The sequence below is a fragment of the Copadichromis virginalis genome, linkage group LG20 (assembly GCF_057382275.1).
Source record: "Copadichromis virginalis isolate Kocher_CV1m ecotype Utaka linkage group LG20, C_Virginalis_male_GT1.1, whole genome shotgun sequence".
Classification (NCBI taxonomy): Eukaryota; Metazoa; Chordata; class Actinopteri; order Cichliformes; family Cichlidae; genus Copadichromis; species Copadichromis virginalis.
Genome location: NC_140637.1, coordinates 17,637,709 through 17,659,208, shown reverse-complemented (window position 1 = coordinate 17,659,208; position 21,500 = coordinate 17,637,709). Strand labels below are relative to the sequence as shown.

Here is a 21,500-nt window from a genome sequence, read left to right as displayed (position 1 = left end):
TTTCCAATCATGACAAACAGCCATCTGCAACTAGATTACGCCTCTAAACAACAAATGATGTGGCCAAATCATGAAATCAAGTTGCCAGTCACATGTCATACACGTGTCAACCCTGCCAGTCCCAGCAGCGAGTCTGGCTCTTCGCCAGCAGCTCTGAGCTTTAGGCCTTAATCACTTACACGTCTCAGTTCAGCTAAAAGCTCATTCCATCTCATTTGGCTCTAACAAGCTGGCTGTGTCTGTTTCTTCCCTTTTTGACAAATATATAGCTTCATTTAGACTGTTCAACAGTTAAATCGCTTGCCAGTGTTTTAATAATTACACGGAATTCGAGTGAAACGTAGAGAGAAAGAGACGAATGCAAACGAAAGACGCTCACAGTCGTTTTTGTAGAGGTTTTCCCTGCTTGAGGCTCGATGACTCTGCCAGCTGGTCCTCTTTGGGTTGCGTCTTGGAGAGACAAAGTTGGAAAAGAAATGAAAGCCACCCTCTTTAGAAACATAACAGCATTGGATACAATATGACAGTGCTGGAATTTATTAGACTTTTGTTGAACAATAGAAACGCCTGCCTCTGCAAACAATGCAACTTTCTCTGCCATCTTTTTCCAGCGTGCTAAAAGGAGGCATTGAGCAAATTGAGAAAATCACATATTCACTTTTTAGAATGAAATGAAAATGATAGACAGACAGACTCAGGTTTCTGACTTTTTTAAATGCATATTTTTAATATGCATATATTAAAAATATGCATAATATATTTATTTTAAAAAACTTTAGTCTATTTATAAGAGTAGATATCTCTTCTATTGTTATCTCAGGTGCAGCATTTTTGCTGTGAATATGGAAGCCTTGACCTCCTATTGTTCAGATCTTTTTACGAGGGGCAGCCAATCAATAATCGAATAGAGAATGACTTGATTGATCTGAATTAGGAATTGTGCAAAAGCCACTGTAACAGAGTCCAAGAATCAAAAGAATTATCATAGAGAAGACCAGCAAGGAAATACAGCCAGACAGTAAATCTCATTAATAAAAATAACGTACATGTTCAATTAATTAAATATTTCTACGTCAGTGATTAGGTTCGGATTAGGAGTAGATGGGTGGGGTTCGGCCATGTTAAGCTGGTAAGTGCATGCAACCCAGCTATTGCTGGGGTTTAAAAAAAGAAGCCAGCCTTGCTGTTGTTCTGTATTTCCTGGCTTTAGCTTCATAATAAGCTGGCAGATAGAATGGTGTTATTGATCTTCTTGTCTAAAGCCTTATTCACACAGGACTTATTATCTGAAGACCTCTAGTCATTTGTAATAATTGCTCAAGAAGTCTGAGATCAAAATCTCATACAAATCTACAGGATCCATAATTTGAAAAGTTAATATTTGTACCACAGATAACCTTTTTATGGTGAATCCCAGAGGTGCTGTGGTGTTATTTATATTTTATTTGTATGAAATTATCTTTAACTTCTGCCTATTTGGAAAGACTTTTCTGTTCTCCACACCTTGCTTGTGCATCTCTGCTGTCAGAGTTGTGACTGTTACAAATTAAGGAGGGTTAGTGTCACTATACAGCATAAAGACCGATAGAAATTTCATATCCTCTTGCAGAAGAACAAGGATGATGAGGAGATGGATAACCGCAATGACAGGAATCGGTAATGAACATTTTGCTGTCTTTCAACAGACTTGGCTGTTATTATGTGGCAGCCTATTATTATTAATCTTAGTCCTGTAGCTGCTGACCACAGATGTCAGTAAATTCAAGTAAAACACAGACTTCACTGATCCTGTGCGAACGTGCTGCACAAAATACAGACGTGGGGGGCGGGTAATTTCTAAATCACAAGATCCCCTTTGAATAATAATCCCATGTGAATAGAAGTTAAATCTCAAAACGTGAATAAGCCTGTTCCCTGAAATGTTGGACTATTCATTTAATAGATTTATGGCAACACTTACTCTATGTAAACTGACTCTCCTGGGTCACTGAAGGCCTGCTCCCAGTGATCGGGCATCACGCCTCTCACTCTGGCACCACTCCTGCTGCTGATGATGCCGTTTTCTATGACGTGACCATCGCCTCCGCTACTGGATGCTCGTGTGCGACCGGGAGACCGGTGACCAAGAGGGATGCTGCTGCTAACACCCGCAGAGCCTCCTGTAATTACAGTCAGAATCACTTTTATTGTCACGTGCACATGCAGGATTTTTTTTTTTATGACAGAGAAGAAATACTTAACACTGATATATTATTGAACGGATGTGGCAGGTAAAAAGTTTCTCCTGCAAGCTGTAATGACCTTATTCTGGCATTTCCACTGGGGGCTGTCAGGCAAAAAGACCTGAGGTCAGCATCTCAGCTGTCTTTGTCCTTTCTCTAAGGAGGAAGAATATGTGACTATGCATGCCACACTAGCAGTAGATGAAAAATAAGCATATTTTCTTTCCTAGCTGTCCTTGTAGCTGTCCTTCAGTTCTGAGCTCCAGCATGGATTTAAGAGACGTCAGCCCTAAAACACTGGGAGTCCTGCTGCACGCGACAAGTGATGCTGGACCCATCCACCCACGCATCGTCACTTCAAAAGATGACTCAGCAGAGGTCAGGGTGTTGGACGGCTCTCTCAAACTCCAACCTGCCTGCATCCTGCACCGGTCCGGACTGCCTGCTGCAATACCTGACTGCTTGGAGCACGTTTCTGGATAGCTGTCTGCCTGATTTTCTCACCTCCCACACTGCCTGCCTCTCTCTTATCTTCTGTCCCATTCTGGCTCCCTGCCTTCACCCTTCTTAACACTCAGCCACCCTACCTGCCACCTCCACCCCCTACGCTGCTGCCGTGCTCCCTTTCTCTAATATTTAATCTTACACTCACCTTCTGTTCAGCTCCTGTGTACTAGTTTCATGTTGCCTTCACTTCTTTGTGCCTGCAGTCTATTCAAGTATATAATTTTGCAGTATTTGTATTTCACTCACGCTTATTCACCACAATTCAAAGGGTAATATTGTTTATAATTTATATTTTTTACTCTTTGTAGCTTGTTATCATTTGAAGGTGTATGGCTGGAGGCCCTTGTCATTTCCTTTTAATCATGAAAGCACAAAAATATCTGTATATGTGATCATTTCCTGTCTTGATCGCTGTATCTTGCAAAGCTTTTGCACATTTTTGCTTCAACTTGTGGTTATTTTGCATCTCTTATGGTCACTGTGTGTCTTTATGGTCATTTACATTTATTTCTCATTATTCCTAGACTTTTTTGGAAGCTATTCTAGTCTCTCTGGAATATATAATAGAGCACAGAAACCTCTGAGTGTTCGGGCTCTTCGTGCCTCCCAGGTTGGCTCAGTAAATGTAGGTCCATATGAAAAATCACCCATGGTCTGAATGAGAACTACTTCCAAATGTTCTCTCGCCACAAGGGGTCGCCACAGCAGGTAGCTCCAGATGTTTTTGATTTGGCAGAAAACCAAAGAGAATTTGCGTCCCCATCTGGACTCGAACCAGTGCCCTTTTATTTTCCAAGCGAATGTGTTAACCACTACAAATTTGGAGGCATCTTCATAACAAGTGAATAAATATTCTTGTATTTTTATGATCTAATACCCACACTGAGTCCCAGGTAAAGGATATCTGCACTAGGACTCAAAAAAAAAAGGAGTACCTCACAAGTCGAAGCATTATTAGTAACAAGCTGCTTCTACTTTAAGTGCATTTCGCTGATGATGCTTTTATTTAAATATGTTTTTGAAAGTAAGCTCTTTGCATTAGTCTTTTCTCTCACTGGTGATTAATGAGCCTTTTAAGCCTTCTCTTTAAACGAGATAGTATTTTGGTCACAACTGCCACAAAAACCTACAATGACCGTATGTTTGGGGAGCCCAATGACTCGAGTCGAACAATGCTGCTTTCTTGTCGCATGATTTGCTAGTTTTCGTCCCTCACCTCTGTGTGTGCACACTTGTCTGCTTCCCTCTTTGCCTGCTTGACCCAAGGCAGCTTGACCTTCCCTTGGAGGTGATCCAGCAATCGATGAGGCCACAGCCCAACTGAGATTTTAGAGCATACTAATCATGCTAATGATTGATTAATTTGGGCATTGGAGACTGGAGCTATTGATAGAGAGACGACGCAGTATTAAGCTGCTGAATACTTTGCAGTTCTGAGAAGATACATTTTCCCACTGCTGATATGCTATATAAATAACTCAATATAACTGATAACTTCAATGCTTCATTTATGATTACTTAGATGCAGACGAACATTTATTGCTCTGCCAGCACCGGCCATAGTTTAGCTCAGCGACACTTGCCCGAGTCTCCCTCGTTGTGTATGCCTTCTGGTGCAGCCTTTTCCAAGTTGCTGAGCGATTTGCTGCGTGTGCGGAAGTTTCTGAGCAGGTTGCGGTGTTCCTGGTAGGTGATGGGGGGGCTCTCTGCACTAACGTGAACGGGCCGAGGTGTGCCGTAGTAATTCCCTGCGACGGAGAAAAGCAGAAGAGAGACACCCTTTCTTAATCAATTGAGATGCAATGAAAAAGTTAAATGTTATAATGAAATAAACTGAGATATTGGGATTAATGTACATTATGGGCCCATTCAAATCCACTGGCATTAATTTGAAGATCATTAATTTCACAAAGCCTATATGAACAGTTCAAACATGATATGAATTCATGAGATAAATAAATTGCACGATTATGCACATATATACCTCATACGACATATGCATGTACACACCTTTGTTATGTATCCCCTGAGATCATAAACTACATTCTTAGAATGAGCCATCTGCTCCAGCTCCTAAAGCAGAAATGAAATTACCTCCACCCCTCCATTCGGCTCGTGGAGATCCAAATGGGCTGAGGGAAACATTAGATTAGTGAACTCAGCAGCAAGGTCACCAGCCGTCACCGTTTACTGCGCTTTCTGCAGGCGATTGGACGAACAACGCTGCCGACACTCCAGACTGCTTTGCTGTAGCAATATGTCCGTCAATGTCACATGCAAGGCAGGTGAGGATGGCATTTATTGCTCCCATTAAACTCTTATAAATTATGGATGTTAATGTATGGAGGCTTTTTAATCAGAGGCAGCACTCTGACCCTTACAAAAGGAGGAGTCTGTGGGGAAGATACAAGCTGAGTATCACCAGCTTTCATGAATAAGCACCAAGAATTAGCCTTTGAAGCCTCCTTGTATTTACCTTACACATCGCCACTGTTAGAGGCACAATAAGGGAAGAGGGTGACAAAAGTCTTCCAGTGTTTTCTTGCTGAGAAGTAAATGTGAAGACCGATATGACATGGGTTTGATAAATGCACACTTAATGTGAGCCAGGAGACATTTAGCTGAGCTAAGCATAAAGAATGGAAATAGGCTCATGTCAAAAAAACAGAACTTAAGCAACAAATCAGAGCACCTATAAATTTACAAGAAAAATCTCAGTTGTGCAACATGGACAGAAGGTAAAATGTAAAGATGACAAGTTGTCTCATGGTGTTTTTTTCTGTTAACTGTTTAACTTTTGGCTCTTTTACTTGATCTCTGGTCACGTTGTTTCCTTTTTTGGATTCATGCAGCTTTCACTTGTGCGGCACCTTTTGATGCTTCTTCTTTTAGTCTGATTAAAGTTACCTTTGTTTCACTACCTGCCTGTCTGCCTTCTTTGACTCCTGCACTGGTACAAAATTGTGGTTTTAGACATAGACATAGACTTGATTAACCCCACACTGGGGAAATTCACATGTTACATGAAAATGTGAATTAGAGATATTTTAGAAAAATAAATAATAAATAAATAAGAAAAAATATTGTACAAAATAAAAAAGTAAAAAATATATACAAGAGTAATTTGTACTATTTATAAGTGGTTGGTAAATACAGTAAAATACACTTTGAGATTTTTTCATTTGCACACAAAGAGCAGTGGGAGTGATTATACCTACACATATATTTTAGCAGGTATCTATTGTATGTGTGTTTTGCCCAGCCTGACTACTGTCGGGATGAGTGCTCCGTCCTACAACATGGCTGGAACAGCTAAACAAGCTGCTCAGGGGATATGAGGTATTGTCCATAATGGACGTTAGCTTGGATAGCATCCTCCACTCACCCACCTCCTCTATAAAGTCGAGTGGACTGGCCAGGACAGAGCTGGCCCTCTTCACCTGTCTATTTAGTTGGCTCCGGCCCCTTTCCATGCTGCCATCTCCCCGGCAGACTACTGCATAAAAGATTGCAGAGACCATCACTGTGTCATAAAAGGTCCTCAGTAAAGACCTGCACACCCCAAAGTACTCAGCCTGCCGGGCAGATGGAGCCGACTTTGGTCCTTCTTGTGTAGAGCATGAGTGTTTTCTGACCAGTCCAGTTTACTGTTAAGGTGAACACCCAGGAGTTGGTTTTCTCTGGAACACAACTACCATCTCCTCCATCTTACTGGTGTTGATATGCAGGTGGTTGAATTCACACCAGATGACAAAGTCAGTGATGACCTTCACCACCCAGGACAGTAGGCAAACTGTAGAGGGTCAAGTATTGTGCTCACCAGGTGGGTGAGGAAGATCTTTTCCAGGGTCTACATCAGGCAGGAAGTTAACAACACAGGTCTGAAAATGATTAGGCTTCCTGGGGTGCACGGTTTTTGGCACTGGACCCACACCAGAAAGTCTTCCAAAGGAGAGGGACCTTTTCCAGACGAAGGCTCAGATGAAACATGCGTGAATCTGTACATGTATTCGTCATTCACCGTTACAAAAAGACTGAGCAAAGACCCCTGTACAGGAATCACTTTAATTCTTCATATCATAGATTCAAGGAGCAATTTAGGTCCATATTGGCATTATAGTATCCCACAGTTCCTGCAGATTTACTGGCTGCACATCCACGATATCCCACTCCACCACATCCCACAGTTGCTCTACTGGACTGAGATCTGGTGACTGTTGAGGCCAAAAACCAGTTTGAGATGATGGGAGCTTTGTAACATGGTGTTATCAAGCTGGAAGTAGCCATCAGAAGATGAGTACACTGTAGTTGTAAAGGGATGGAAATAGTCAGCAGTCAGCTGAAACTGTTTCTCCTCATCGAGGCATTTTGCCCCAGAGAACTGCCATTCACTGGATATTTTCTGTTTTTCAGACCACTCTCTGTAAACCCTAGAGAAGGACATATGGGAAAATCCCAGCTGATCAGCAGCTTTTGAGCAGACTGGTGTGTCTGCCATCAACAACCATGCCACATTCAAAGTCACAAAAATCCCCTTTCTCCCCCATTCTGATGCTCAGTTTGAAATTCAGCAGGTCATCTTGATTATGTCTACATGACTAAATGCACTGGAAGTGTTGCTGCAGTCTAATTGGCTGATTAGACATTTGCATCAATGAGCAGTTGAACAGGTGTATACAAGAAAGCAGCCAGTGAATGTATACCATGTCCCAAAAAGTTGATTCTGTTAATCTGGACGTAAAGTTTTCAGTGGGTGAAACATTTCGTCATTCATCCAGTTGACTTCTTCAGTCTTAGCAACCTTATAAACAGTACATTTGCACAATGACTAAAACTAGCATCACTGGCAAACAATGGGCTGTGAGGTCAGTTTCTGGATCATTTATATGGAGATTGTCATGACCATTGACCAATGATCAGAAGATAGGTAATAATAATAATAATAATAACAGATTGCATTTATATAGCGCTTTTCGAGACCCTCAAAGCGCTTTACAATTCCACTATTCATTCACTCTCACATTCACACACTGGTGGAGGTGAGCTACAGTTGTAGCCACAGCTGCCCTGGGGCAGACTGACAGAAGCAAGGCTGCCATATTGCGCCATCGGCCCCTCTGGCCAACACCAGTAGGCGGTAGATGAAATATCTTGCCCAAGGACACAATGACCGAGACTGTCCGAGCCGAGGCTCGAACCGGCAACCTTCCGATTGCAAGACGAACTGCCAACTCTTGAGCCATGATCGCCCTCAGTGTACCTACAGGTCAGGCTAGGTAGCAAGGGGGAAAAAACCATCGAAATGTGTAACACAAAAGGATAATACAGAAAAACTCCTCTGCACAGAAGCACATAAATGTCCACAGCACAATATTATGAAGCACGTGACAAGCAACTGGGGTGGGTAGGGGGTGAGGAGTAATCCCAAGCAAACACAGCAGCCATCCTGCCCTGCAGCTATTTTTCCAGCGCTGGGCCCAGACCCGCCGTGTTCTCCAGGAGGGAACAAGCATACACTATATTACTCTCTTTGTGCTGGGGGACCGGGCTCTTGGAGTGGACCAATTTTTGGCCCAGTGTTTTTTGGGGTCTGAAAGCCACAGAGATGCAGTGTTTAGAGAGCATGTCCCGATGCTCCTGACACATAATCAGAATCAGAATCAGAATACTTTATTGATCCCTGGGGGAAATTATTTTTTGTTACAGTGCTCCATTTTAAACCAACATTAAGACAAGACAGACAATACGCTAACTAAGAATAGTACAATATATACATATATATACATACATACATACATACATAAGTCACTTATAAATAAATATTTGGAAAAGAAACATGTGTAGTTGTAGCAGCAAACAGTGTGTTAAGTGGATGCGTTGTACAGGGAGATGGCCACAGGCAGGAATGATTTCCTGTGTCGTTCAGTGGTGCTTTTCGGTAATCTCAGTCTCTCACTGAACGAGCTCCTGTGACTGACCAGCATGTCATGGAGTGGGTGGGAGGTGTTATCCAACATTGTCTTTATCTTGGACAGCATCCGCCTCTCCGACACCACCTTGAGGGAGTCCAGCTCCATCCCCACAACATTGCTGGCCTTACGGATTAGTTTATTAAGTCTGTTGGCATCTGCGACCCTCAGCCTGCTCCCCCAGCATGCAACAGCATAGAGGATCGCACTGGCCACCACAGACTCATAGAAAATCCTCAGCATTTTCTGGCAGATGTTGAAGGACCTCAGTCGCCTCAAGAAATAGAGACGACTCTGGCCCTTCCTGTAAAGTGCTGTGGTGTTTTTAGCCCAGTCCAGTTTATTGTCAATGTGTACTCCAAGGTATTTATAGTCTTCCACAATGTCAACACTGACCCCCTGGATTGAAACAGGGGTCAAGTGTTTCCTGGTCTTCCTGAAGTCCACGATCAGTTCCTTGGTCTTTGCCACGTTGAGCTGCAGATGATTCTGCTCACACCACGTGACAAAGGAGTCGACCACAGCCCGGTACTCTGTCTCATCATCCCTGCTGATGCATCCAACCACCGCAGAGTCATCAGAAAACTTCTGAAGATGGCAGGTCTCTGTGCAGTGGCTGAAGTCTGTGGTGTAGAGGGTGAAGAGGAAGGGGGAGAGGACAGTCCCCTGTGGTGCCCCTGTGTTGCTAATCACCTTGTCAGACACACACTGTGGGAGACGTACATATTGTGGTCTTCCTGTCAGGTAATCAACAATCCAGGACACCAGAGAAGCATCCACCTGCATCGCTGCTAACTTATCACCCAGGAGGGTCGGCCTGATGGTGTTGAAAGCACTGGAAAAGTCAAAAAACATGACCCTCACAGTGCTCGCCGGCTGGTCCAGATGGGTGTAGACACGATTGAGCAGGTAGATGATGGCGTCCTCTGTTCCGAGACGAGGCTGATAAGCGAACTGAAGGGGATCCAGATGTGGTCTTACTATGGGTCGCAGCTGGTCCAGGATGAGCCTTTCCAGGGTCTTCATGATGTGGGAGGTCAGTGCCACGGGCCTGTAATCCTGGGGGCCACTGGGACGAGGCGTCTTTGGTACAGGGACGAGGCATGATGTCTTCCACATCACCGGGACCCTCTGCAGACTCAGACTCAGCATAAACAGTTTATGAAAGACTCCACACAGCTGGGGGGCACAGGCCTTGAGGACAAGGGGACTCACTCCGTCTGGTCCAGCAGACTTGCCTGAGTGAAGTCTCCTCATTTGCATCTCAACCTGGTATTGAGTGAAGGTGATGGGTGGGGGAGGGGTGTCAGGAATCTCACAGGAGGCAACATGTGAAGAGAGAGGCTGGCACAGTGGTGTGGCTCTGGATTCCAGGCTGACTGCAGGTGAGGTTGTGGGGGTGGGAGCAGACACTGTGGTGTCGAATCTATTGAAAAACAGATTCAACTCGTCGGCTCTATTCTCACCTCCCTCAGCTCCCCTGCTGTTGGTTGGCCTGAATCCAGTGATGGTCTTCATGCCCCTCCACACCTCTCTCATGCTGTTCTGCTGGAGTTTCCACTCCAGCTTCCTCCTGTAATTGTCCTTAGCCTCTCTGATCTTGTCCTTTAGTAACACCTGGACCTTCCTCACCTCCTCTTTGTTGCCCCCTCTGAAAGCCCTCTTCTTGTTGTTGAGGAGGGCTTTGATGTCCTTAGTCACCCACGGCTTGTTATTTGGGTAACAATGAACAGTCTGAGCTGGAACAATGGAGTCGGTGCAGAAAGTTATGTAGTCTGTGATACACTCAGTAAGCCCATTGATGTCCTCGGCGTGAGGCTCACAGAGTGTTTCCCAGTCGGTCACCTCGAAACAGCCCTGTAGTTCCGCTATTGCCTCCTCTGACCACCTCCTAACAGTCCTGGTGGTCACAGGTTCCCTCCTCACAATTGGCACATAGCGGGGGGTGAGGTGAATCAGGTTATGATCTGACCTACCAAGTGGGGGGAGGGAGGAGGAGCTGTATGCATCCTTGACGTTAGCATACGGTAAGTCTAAAGTTTTCTCTCCCCTGGTGGGACAGTCCACATATTGTTTGAATGTTGGTAGTGTATTGTCCAGTGATACATGGTTGAAGTCACCCGAGATCACAATAAAGGCACTCGGGTGCTGAGTCTGTAGCCGAGCTATGGCAGAGTGGATAGTGTCACATGCAGCTGTGGGGTTAGCAGAGGGGGGAACATAAACAGCCACCAAGATGACGTGAGAGAATTCCCTGGGTAAATAATACGGCCTGAGTCCAACAGCACACAGTTCAGTGTCCGGGCAACAAATCCTTTCTTTGATTGTTATGTTGGCAGGGTTACACCACCGGTTGTTAACTAAAACAGCAAGCCCACCTCCTTTACGCTTACCGCTAGCGATGCTGTCCCTGTCCGCCCGAACAGTGTGGAAGCCTTCCACGGAAGCATTCTCATCGGGAATGACCTGGTGCAGCCATGATTCGGTGAAACACATCAGGCTACACTCTCGGTATTCCCTCTGACTCCGTACCAGTGCTGAGAGCTCGTCGATTTTACTTGCCAACGATCGCACATTTCCCATCACGATAGACGGCAGACACGGTTTAAACCTCCTCCTCGCTTCGAGCCTCCGCTGTCTCACCGTCACCTTTTTTCTTCTCTTCTGTCCTTGACCTCTGCATCCCCGATGTGTTTTCCTCCAAATTTCAGCTGGTACTTCTGCGGGCACTTCTGCGGGCCTGGCCAGCGAGCCGGCCGGCATCAGGGCGATCAGCTGATCTCTGGAGTAAACAGTCCGTGCGTGTAGGAGATGTGCCGCGGTCCCGTTCCATGATAAAAGTAACAGTTCCACGGCCACCAGAAGAACAAAAACTCTCTCAATCCACATGATTGAGTAAGAGATAGAAAACGGAGGAAAATACAAGTCAGAAAAAAAAAGAATACGTAAGAAAAAAAGAGCTAAACTAAGAGAAAAGCAGGAGCGACTGTAACAGGCTGCACGCTGGTTGGCGCATGCACATAAAGCATCACTAAGGGTTTTCGCTTAGGCAGCAGTTGATCTTCTCTCTTAGATCACCTGGGGCTTTGACAAAAGTCCACCTGGGATAACCACACTTACAGAGGGCCTTCTTGATATGATGTTCTTCTGCTTCTCTGACCATTTTTTCTGTGGGGATGGTGTTCGCTGTGTGTTGAAGTGTCCTAATCACACCTAGTTTTTGCTCCAGTGGATAATGACGGTCAAACGTTAAATACTGATCCATGTGCGTTGGTTTACTGTACACATCAACTTTTAAATGTCCCCCATTGCTGATAGAAATCTCAGTCTAAGAAGGCTAACCTTAAAAGGTTAAAAAAAGGACAAAACCTCTAGGGTAACAATAACAACACACCGCTGCTTTCTGAGCTGAATCTGGTTGGACTTTGCTTTAAATTTTTAAGTTCATTCAAAAGTGAAAAGTAGAAATTTTATCTTTTCAGGAATAATAATCTAACCAGCAATCCTCTGACATATAAACACCAATTTATGCTATTTATTATGTATATCGATATCTATATGTAAATTGTGTTCATCAAGGGGTTATTTCTCATTGTCTGATGTATGTTGGGTTGTCCGATCAGAATCCAGAGATGCTGTAAAGAAAGCTTTTCATCTCTCACTTTTTAACCAGAATGTAATGTACCCTGCATAATGAAACACCATCTTGCAGTCTGTGAATGCACAGGCAGTTAGCTGAAGTGTTTACCTTTGAACTTTCCACTCTCGAGCAGCGCTCCTGATTCGTCCAAAGAGAAAAACTCCTCAATAGAGACAAAGTTGTAGTCTACCCCTGAGATTTCCCCCTCTCTGGGCTGTCTGGTTGTACCTAGGAGAGAAGAAAAAACCCAAATTATTATGTCATACATCAGCATCACAGGGCTCAATACACCATCAGTTCTGACATGGATGATGTATCAGTTAATCAAGACCCTTTCCTCTCATCAGGGGTCATCAATCTGAGTTCAGTGTTGAAAAAAAGTTGCAAATCAGCAGGTTATAAATAGCTTAGGATTACATAAGTACATAAGTTTGACAAAATAGATGAAATATGAAACAACCCTATCGCTCTATACAAGATTAATTTTACTGGTTAATTCAGAGCAGTGTCAAAAATTGTCTAAAAAGTAGAAATGGAGAGAAACTACAACATGCATTGATAATTACAACCAGACGGACGTTTGCTGATTGCAAATCAATGCAAATTTGCACTGATGCAGCTCTGCAGCAAAATGTAACACCGCTTCTAATTCACCACTAAGTTTCGTGAAATTTGGCAGGGTGGATTTCTCTTGTTAGGAAACAAATACACAAACAACTCTAAGCCCCAACCTGTACGCTGGCTCTCTCCTTGGCAGAGAAATAACCAAGTCGGCTATTCTTTTGTTTTGTTTTTTTCTTTAATAAAAGGATTTCCATGTTGTTGTAAAAGCAGCCCAAGGTGAAGCCTCCACAAACCAAAATTTACCCTTCGGCATGAAAAGCACAATGATGACAAAAGGCATTTACCAAGGCCTCTTTATTATAAACAGATCAATAAGAACCGAATTAAACATTAATGAGGCACTGAGAAAGTCTTAAAGCCGCTCTATCACCATTGTGAAGATGGAGCACTCAGATGATCAATGGTCTGTCATCATAATTGATTCACATTGACCTTGGCCTGGAAGAGAACGGTGAGTCCAAGCCATGGCAGTAAAAGCATCCTGTGTCGTTGTGGGATCACTCAGGTAACGCTCTGTGCGTGCTGTATTTTAACCCCAATGCCAAATCTCCAACCAATTAAACACAAGTACAGACATGTGGTGTGAAAAATATCACACCACACACCACAAAATTATCTTTCGCAAATCCAGTGGTGTAATTTTAATTTGCAAATTGAACACTGTGGCACCCATACTGACCTTGAAACAATTAATTCATTTCCCAAGACAAAAAAGAAAAAAGAAAAACCCAAACAAAAAAATCCCCCAAAGCCAAACTAAGGACAAATATCTGTCCTTCTCCTAGAGGACCATATATGATGTCTGTGGATCCAGCAGGAGGGAGTCATACCCAGCTACCCTATAAAACCCATGATTAATGCACTGCTGTCCTGGGAGCAGCTCTCGCAGCCACAATGACACATACAGGACTTTATGCACACAAGTGCACACAAAGCCCCACAATGAGCCCTCACACACTCTGCAGCCAATTCACCCATGTAGTCACAGAGGCACCACACATTAGAGAGCATGAGGAATCTCCATCAGCCTGACCTGCTCTTTCTGAAGCATAAAATGTATCTAAAAGTAACCTATGATGCTCCTCATCATTTACTGTCACATAACTACTGTTACACTGGCAGGCTCTCATACCAAACATGGAAAATGTTAAAAAATTATGAGTTCCAAGTATGTATAAGAAATCCTGGGTTTCAGACCGCTCTAAGCACTTGGCTTTAGACATATTCAAGGTTAATAATTTTAATTTGATCATCAGACATTAAAACATCAGCCCCACCCATCCAGCTTCTGTTTCCAGGGGCAACCAATCAGAAGAAAGCCTGCCTTAAAGGGAGGGGGGCTTAAAGGCAGGGGAGCTAATCAAGACAAGGGATGAAATGAGAGGCTGAACCAAAGCACAGTATCACATGAAAACTGATTTTTTTTTTAACTGTGCATGCAAAGCTGCTGTAATATAGTACAAAAACAATAATATGCAGAACAGGTCAACTGTAGCATAAAGGCTACTGGCAAACAGTCAACAGTCAGACAGTCATTGTAGCTCGTACTGAAAACATCACCTACCTCACTGCTATAGTTATTATTAAACTCAGCATAAGTCATAAGTCAACTTAAGAGTTAGCTTGGTAGGATGTGAGCTCAGGTTAAGCCGGAGAGAGACAAAAACAAATCAGGAGGTTTGCCCACAAAAAAAACAAAAAAAACTTTTAAACAGGATTTATTTTTAAACTGCCCCACAGACGTGATAAATCTGTGTTACTGATCTTCTCTTCTGAAGCCACAATCACAAAGGACCAGAATTACCCAGAGTCAAAAGTCAAATTTCAGCCACAAATTACCTACTATACTTTGTCAGCCACTGAGGTTCCAAGATAATATTAGTCCAGTGTGAATCAGCATCACTGTGATTTGGATTTTTTTTTTTTTTTTTTTTACATTCCCTACATCTTTTCTTTTTCCATCTTTCCTAGAAGCTGGTTTACAAGCAGACTAGCTAGAACAGCTTGTTTCTAACTGAGGATGAGCAAAGGCAAGTATAAGATAAATATAAGGATTATTTCTAACTGTGAGCCATGCAAAGCTACTGTCATGTAGTGCAAAAATTACAAGATGGAGTTGGAAATTGGCACAATAGGTCCCCTTTAATGAACAGTATATGCTCAAATCACTTATGCATTTCTATATCGGTTTGGTTTCATGCCTGTTGGGCTAACCTCTTTTTTTGTGTTATACTTCCACATGTTGAGTTTTCCAGTATGTGGCTTACTGTCTAGGATGGCTTGAGATGGACATTTTCTCCAGTGATGTCTGATGCTCCAGTCCCAGCTTATTAGGAAACTGTTGACCACGTTTAAAGTAGATGAGAAGGGCTGATGTGATGCATTATCTGTATCAGATCAGGGTGGGTCTTGCACCTCCGGTTTCCAAAAATGGCAACAGAAAAAAAAAACAAAAACCCTATTCTTAGATGCTTTTCTTTAAAAAAAAAATTAAAAAAAATAGCAGTTTCTTTTACTAATTAAAGATTTGATTGCAAATCTCATGATGGCATCTGACATGTCTATGATTTTTCTCCTCCCCTCAGGACACACAGCATCACTCCAGCTGATATGGTGAGAGTCACAGATTCATTATCTATGCACCCTCCTCGGAGACATATATGACATGTCAGCGGGGAGACAGGATGGATTATTGACATCTTCTTTCCCGCCTGTCCCCGTATAAGCGGCGCTCTGATCCTTGGGGGACGGGGCGAGGGAGGGATTGAAGAGGTAATTACACAGAACTCTGTATCAACACCCAGAGAGAGCTGTCTGTCAAGATCACTGCACACAAATAGCCAACAATAAATCCTGCAGTTGAAAAGGGCACAGAGAGTCTGGGTGACATGCTGGAGCAAGCATATTAGAATAACTAAATGATGATGTTTCTTATCTCCGACTCACTCAGAAGACAATTATAAAAGTCTTTTATGGAGGAGAAAGAGAAACAGCCAGCCTTGATACCGTGACATTGGTTCTGAATCATCCAAGGGCACATGTGCAAATGCGATTATAGAACTATGGATGGGAAAGTTGAAGAGGGTCATGTAAATTCTGCAAAGCTTGAATACAGAACAAAATAATGGGAATGAAAAGACAAAAAAGAACAATCTGTATAAAAGAACAGAACACAGGGTGCAGGATTGTTTATTGAGCATGTACCTGTTCTCCAAAGCTACACAGCGATCATCCTCTCTGCACACACAGGGCTATTAGACCGCAGCCGTCCCCTCCTCCACTTTGGCACTGATAGACATTTGCTTTTAATTTAATTCCACCTCAGAATTATTGATACAGTAGCCTGCATTTACTTAGTTCTGCAATTCATTTCCATTTTTATGCACTGTCCTCTTGACTGAGCCTTTGTAATGTTATTTCTTACATCAGTGCCAGCTTGAATATCAGAGAACATTGTCTCATCAAAAGGGTTTAAGGACTGAAATAGCTCATTGGTACTGAGCACAGTTTCCAGGGAAGAACTATCTACACATAAAAAAGCGAATCAAAACTGAGGTCTTCTCGTACCATCTTTGCTTCCCTATGGCAAACACGTTTTTAAAACCTGAACTGAGGCTAATTACTCATTGTATTAGAGAATTCAACGAGGTGTTGGAGGGAGCAGTAGGAGCACGCACATGATCCTGAAGGGGGCCACAATGAGCCACTGATGAAAACTCTTCAGCTTTAAGTTCCTGTTAAACACAGCTGCCTACTTGTACAAAAACAACAAAAAGGAAGAAAATTCAGCTTCTATGTATCTACAAGTGATCAAATTTGAAATGTGATCGGTTCGGAGATGCTTGTGCTGCTATAAGCATGAGATGAACAGCATCTTTGTGGTGTCATCTTCAGCAGGTCAGGGGATTGCACTTGCAGGGGCTGAGTCTGCTTTATTGTCACTCTTACTAAAATAAAGCACCTAGGGATGGGAGGTAGTTTGCCAAGTTTGGATCCTCTGCACTGTTTCAAGTGATAAATCAATATCTAATCAATATGGATGTATAGGTATACATATATGAATCCTCTGTTTTCTCAAACTAACGTGTGAAATCATTTAACAACCATTTATTGTGTATATAAAGATCCCCCCCTTATTGATACCATTCTCATTACAAAACAACTGAAAGACTTAATGTTAATTTGGTCGATTCAGTCCCTGAGCAGTTGCTTGTGTAGATGCATGGCTACGTAATGAGGGAGTGTGGCTAAAATTGCAATTACACTGTAATGACAATATGCATGCGGTATACTGAGAGATGCAGTTTAAACTCTTTTACACACTTCTCAACCGCTCCTTGTTCTGTCAGCGAGTGCGTCATGTGGTGCGGGGGCAGATTGTCCCACATGACCTACTTCATGGACTAAAGGAGAGATTAGCAACAAAACTCCACACTGCCACGACAAGGTTAACAATACTGACACACGAGGTGGGTTGTATATTTAACACTACCACCTTAAGAAAATAAGGGAAAAAAAGCCCCCCAGCAACAACAACAACAACAACAACAACAACAACAAAAGATATTATTAAAGAAAGCCAGGAAAATACAACAAAACACAAAGCTTCTCTGATAAAACTCTACTCAGCTGTTATATCCTCTGGCTGTTTCCAGTGACGTCATATTACAGAGGATTAAGATAGCAACAGATGCACTACAACTAGCTGCCTTTGGCTGCCATTGTGCTTGATTTTAGTCATAGGCATCAAAATGAAACGGCGTTTGCAGACCACAGGCTTGATTTTCAGGACATGATGCAAACACCAGGACAAAAGAAAAAACTTGTTAAGCATGAATAGAATTAGATATCCCACCAAACAAACGGTCAAACAGCTTATGGATGTGGATTGTAAATATGAGACTACCACTCAGGAAAAGGCTCAGTGTTGTGACAATACAAATGGTGGCTGTTACAGTTCAGTCAGCTTTACCAAAAGCTGATTTAAAATATACGTATTTCTCATATGCCAACATTTAATATTTCATAAAAAAATAACTCCATACAAATATACACTGACACAAGAAAGTGATCAAAACAATTCTGCCGGCTCAAATGCTAATTAACACCATCGTGTTTACATGGCAGGAGCAATGAGACTGGTGTAAAAACAAAATATTACCAACTAATAAAAGAGACATGCCCTTATAAATCAGTATTTTCATTCAATTCAGTACAATTTCATTGAAATGAACTGAATTACACCTGGAGACAATACATTTGCTATTAGGGCATGCCACATGGTAGCATCAGGATGAAACTGCAGTAGACAAGATAAGATATACAAAGGCAAGATAAATACAGGAATACTGGATATAAAGATAAGTGAAACCCAGGAGAGGACTTACAAGGTACAGCACGGAGGTAGAGGTTCTCTCTGATGACCTGCTGAAGTTGGCTGTCCACTGATCCGGGTGTGAAGCACTTACTCAGATACAACCTGAGGTCCTTACACAATGTGGGGCCTGAGAGAAGGGCACATAAAACAAGTTTGGCATAGAGATGAGGAAGGAGAGAGATAAGGAAATAAATCAGCTCAGTAAGCATAAACAGTCGGATGATGCATGCTTAAATTTATCTAAAGCGCTAACTTTTACTCCTGACAAGCTGGATTTAACACCAGTACTTTACAGCCTGCTGATGTCTCTATATCACTTCATAGTAGCTCCTGAGAATTAAACGTGCCTGTCCAAGTTCCTCGTGCATATACCTACAACAGCCTACTGAGGTTAATTGTTCCAGACACAACGGTAGAGGCTGTCACCAGAGGAGGCAGAGCCGCTCAACACAGCGGGGCTTTGTTTCCTCTCTGATCTCTTAATATCGTCTCGCGTGCTTTACGGCCTTTGATGGCAGGCCGCGTGCTGTTATGGATGGACTGAGCGTGTCTCCTGTTTGTCACTCTGACAGACGACCATTCTGTCAGTGCCTCCCCTGAAGGCTGTCGCCGAGCCATCCACACTCCTGTCACCCCCTATCCATGCTGGCTGTTACAGTGGTTCTGCCCAGGAGCAGGCAGAATTTACAAAGGGCTATTTAAAAAAAAAGGATCAGTGATATAACTTTATTAGTGGAGGCAGCATGTACATATGACTGGTCACATATGGCTGCTGTCTGTAAAGGGAAATGAATCTAGCCTGCCGCCCTTTGGGAGAAATGGCGGCTTTGTTCGTGATGTTACGAAACAGCTGCTATTTTCTAGTCTGCTGAAGAGCAAAATTCAAATCTGAACTGAATGAACTGACAATGTTTAAGCATATGTCTGAAGCCAGGAATAACAGCAATGCAAAGAAGATTTTCTGGAGCTTTGCTGTCATCAAAACCAGAGAATGAAATTTTAAATTTGGGTATTTTTGATTTGTGTGGCATCACTGCTCTTTTTTTCCTCTCTGCAGCATTAATGCTTGCTTCCTCTCGGGACTGTAGCCTGATGTCAGTATTCCGAAGCAGGAGCAGAGGGAGTTGTAGTAGTAGGAGTAGCAGAGGAGGTGTGGTACAGAAACCCAAAGCATCAGATCATCTATCAATGTCCACACCACATGCAGTCAAGCTGCACAGAGAGGACCAGGCAGACTTCAGAAATGATAATGGATCTACCGGTAGCAGAGCGACCAGGAGCAAAGGTCCCCATTTACGCCCCTGTGGCCAAATCGGCCATCAATCTAGCGAGCAAGGCCATCGGGAGGTGCAGTCAGGTGACACTTTGGTGACATATCGTTCTGTCCGCAGCCGACAAAGACATCCGTTCCCCCAGCCCCCTGTTCTAAACATCAAGGCCCCACTACGAGTGACAGGCAACTCGATTGCCACACTCTTGTCATGCGTCATCAAACATTTTGAACTCCTACCCACATGTTAACCAGTCCTCCCGACATAATTGACAAGCACAAATCAGCAGAGCAGAACACTACAGACCAACGATTTGGAGTGTGAGAGCTCGAGGGAGGGAGGCTGTTATTGTGCAGGAATATCATGGATGACAGCTTGGAAGCAAGTGTAGCAGATTGTTTGGGTGTAGACAGATGAAACAAGTGCAATGGCGTGCAAGATAAACAGTGATAAGTCACTGTAAACTGTCTACAGTAAGAGTGTGGGAATTTCAGATTAAGAATTAAGATATGTGAAGGGCCTTACCTGAAACAAAGCAGACCTGTGTTCACACATTTCATCGCCTTTGTGCCCATAATTTGCTCATCTATTTAAATGAGTTGCAGACTAATGTGTTGGCTGTTTTGGGTGCTGAGTCATACCTGGTGACACAGTTTTGATGCGGATAGGATGGGGGCAAGAGTTGAGGATACCACGGACATCTCCTAATGTCATCCCTAAAACTGGTGTTCCCCCAATCTCTAGGATGATGTCACCCACAGTGAGGCCACCACCCGGGGCTGACGTGACAAAGGGAAACTCTCCATAATCTGCTCCTCCCCCGATGGCGATCCCCAGCTCACCCGACGAACCTTGTAGAGGTACAAAGCTGTCTAGCACCTTTGAACGCCAGTGCAGCTTCTTCACCGCCGACTTAGACATGGCAAATGAACTGTTGAGAAAAGGAAACGGGTGTTTAGAGAGCGAGCAGAAGGCGTCAGGAAATAAAAAAAGGAGGGGAAAAAGTGTCGGTTACATAACAAGGAAGCGAAAGAACCTGTGACTTCATGTTATTTAACCTTTGTCAGTTTGCAGATGCCCACTGCCTGTGGAGTTGCTGCGTTTCACATCAGAGAGTCATGAATAATTCTAGCGTCACAGGTTAGGATGGCAGCTTAAAAGTCAAGAACAAGACAACATGGAAAATGTGTCTGTTTTATGCAAACATACAACAACACAACAGCCAAATGACTGTCCAGCCAAAAGACTGAGAGAAACTTTCCCTCATGCTCACTGTTCTCTTGGCTGACGTTTTATTTATGTGTAAACAAGCAGCACGGCCATGAGTGCACAGCCACAGTCACATGGGAAAATTGAGTGTGAGTTTGATGGAGGTATGAGAATCCATTTTCACATACTTGTCTTTATCCATACATTTTCTAGATCATCAATAACCACGCCATTTATTTTCCCATGGATAGATTCTCCTACGCTCTGCTAGGGTGATGTTTTGTCCACTAATGGCAGCTGCTTACGGTAAAGAAGAGAAACAACAACCCAAAGCTGTACTGAAATACAGTTTTGGGTTGTTGCTTTTTTGTTAAAACACATTTCCTGGAGAGCAGCTGTGTGTTGGGGTGGGGTGGGAGAGTGCAGGAGGATGTAGCTGGCACGGTGAAGATTTGTTTGAGTCGTCCCTGATGTGACAGCTGCACTGCCAGAGAACAGACAATGTTCCTCTGACATTATCAGAGCAGCATTGTCACCTTAACACACGGTAAGACGGAGCCACACAAGGCACTATATCACAATCAAAAAGACAAACACAATGTGTGGACTAAAAGCTTTAGAAGTCAGGCAGGCAGATTTAATTTCCTTTGGGCAGCGTTTGGCGGGCTTTTGCCCTCAGTT

General features: G+C 43.3%; 1 protein-coding gene across 1 annotated transcript in view; it reads right to left on the bottom strand.

Annotated features, from left to right (window-relative positions):
• magixb (MAGI family member, X-linked b) overlaps positions 1-21,500 on the bottom strand; it is a 50,429-nt gene that overhangs the window by 17,114 nt on the left and 11,815 nt on the right. Inside the window, exons 2-7 of the mRNA XM_085443615.1 lie at positions 20,252-20,541; positions 18,350-18,466; positions 12,447-12,566; positions 4,313-4,477; positions 1,961-2,159; positions 380-450 (exon numbers count right to left, since the gene is read on the bottom strand). Coding sequence (XP_085299741.1) covers positions 380-450; positions 1,961-2,159; positions 4,313-4,477; positions 12,447-12,566; positions 18,350-18,466; positions 20,252-20,541 — 962 coding nt within the window. The remainder of the gene's footprint in view (positions 1-379; positions 451-1,960; positions 2,160-4,312; positions 4,478-12,446; positions 12,567-18,349; positions 18,467-20,251; positions 20,542-21,500) is intronic.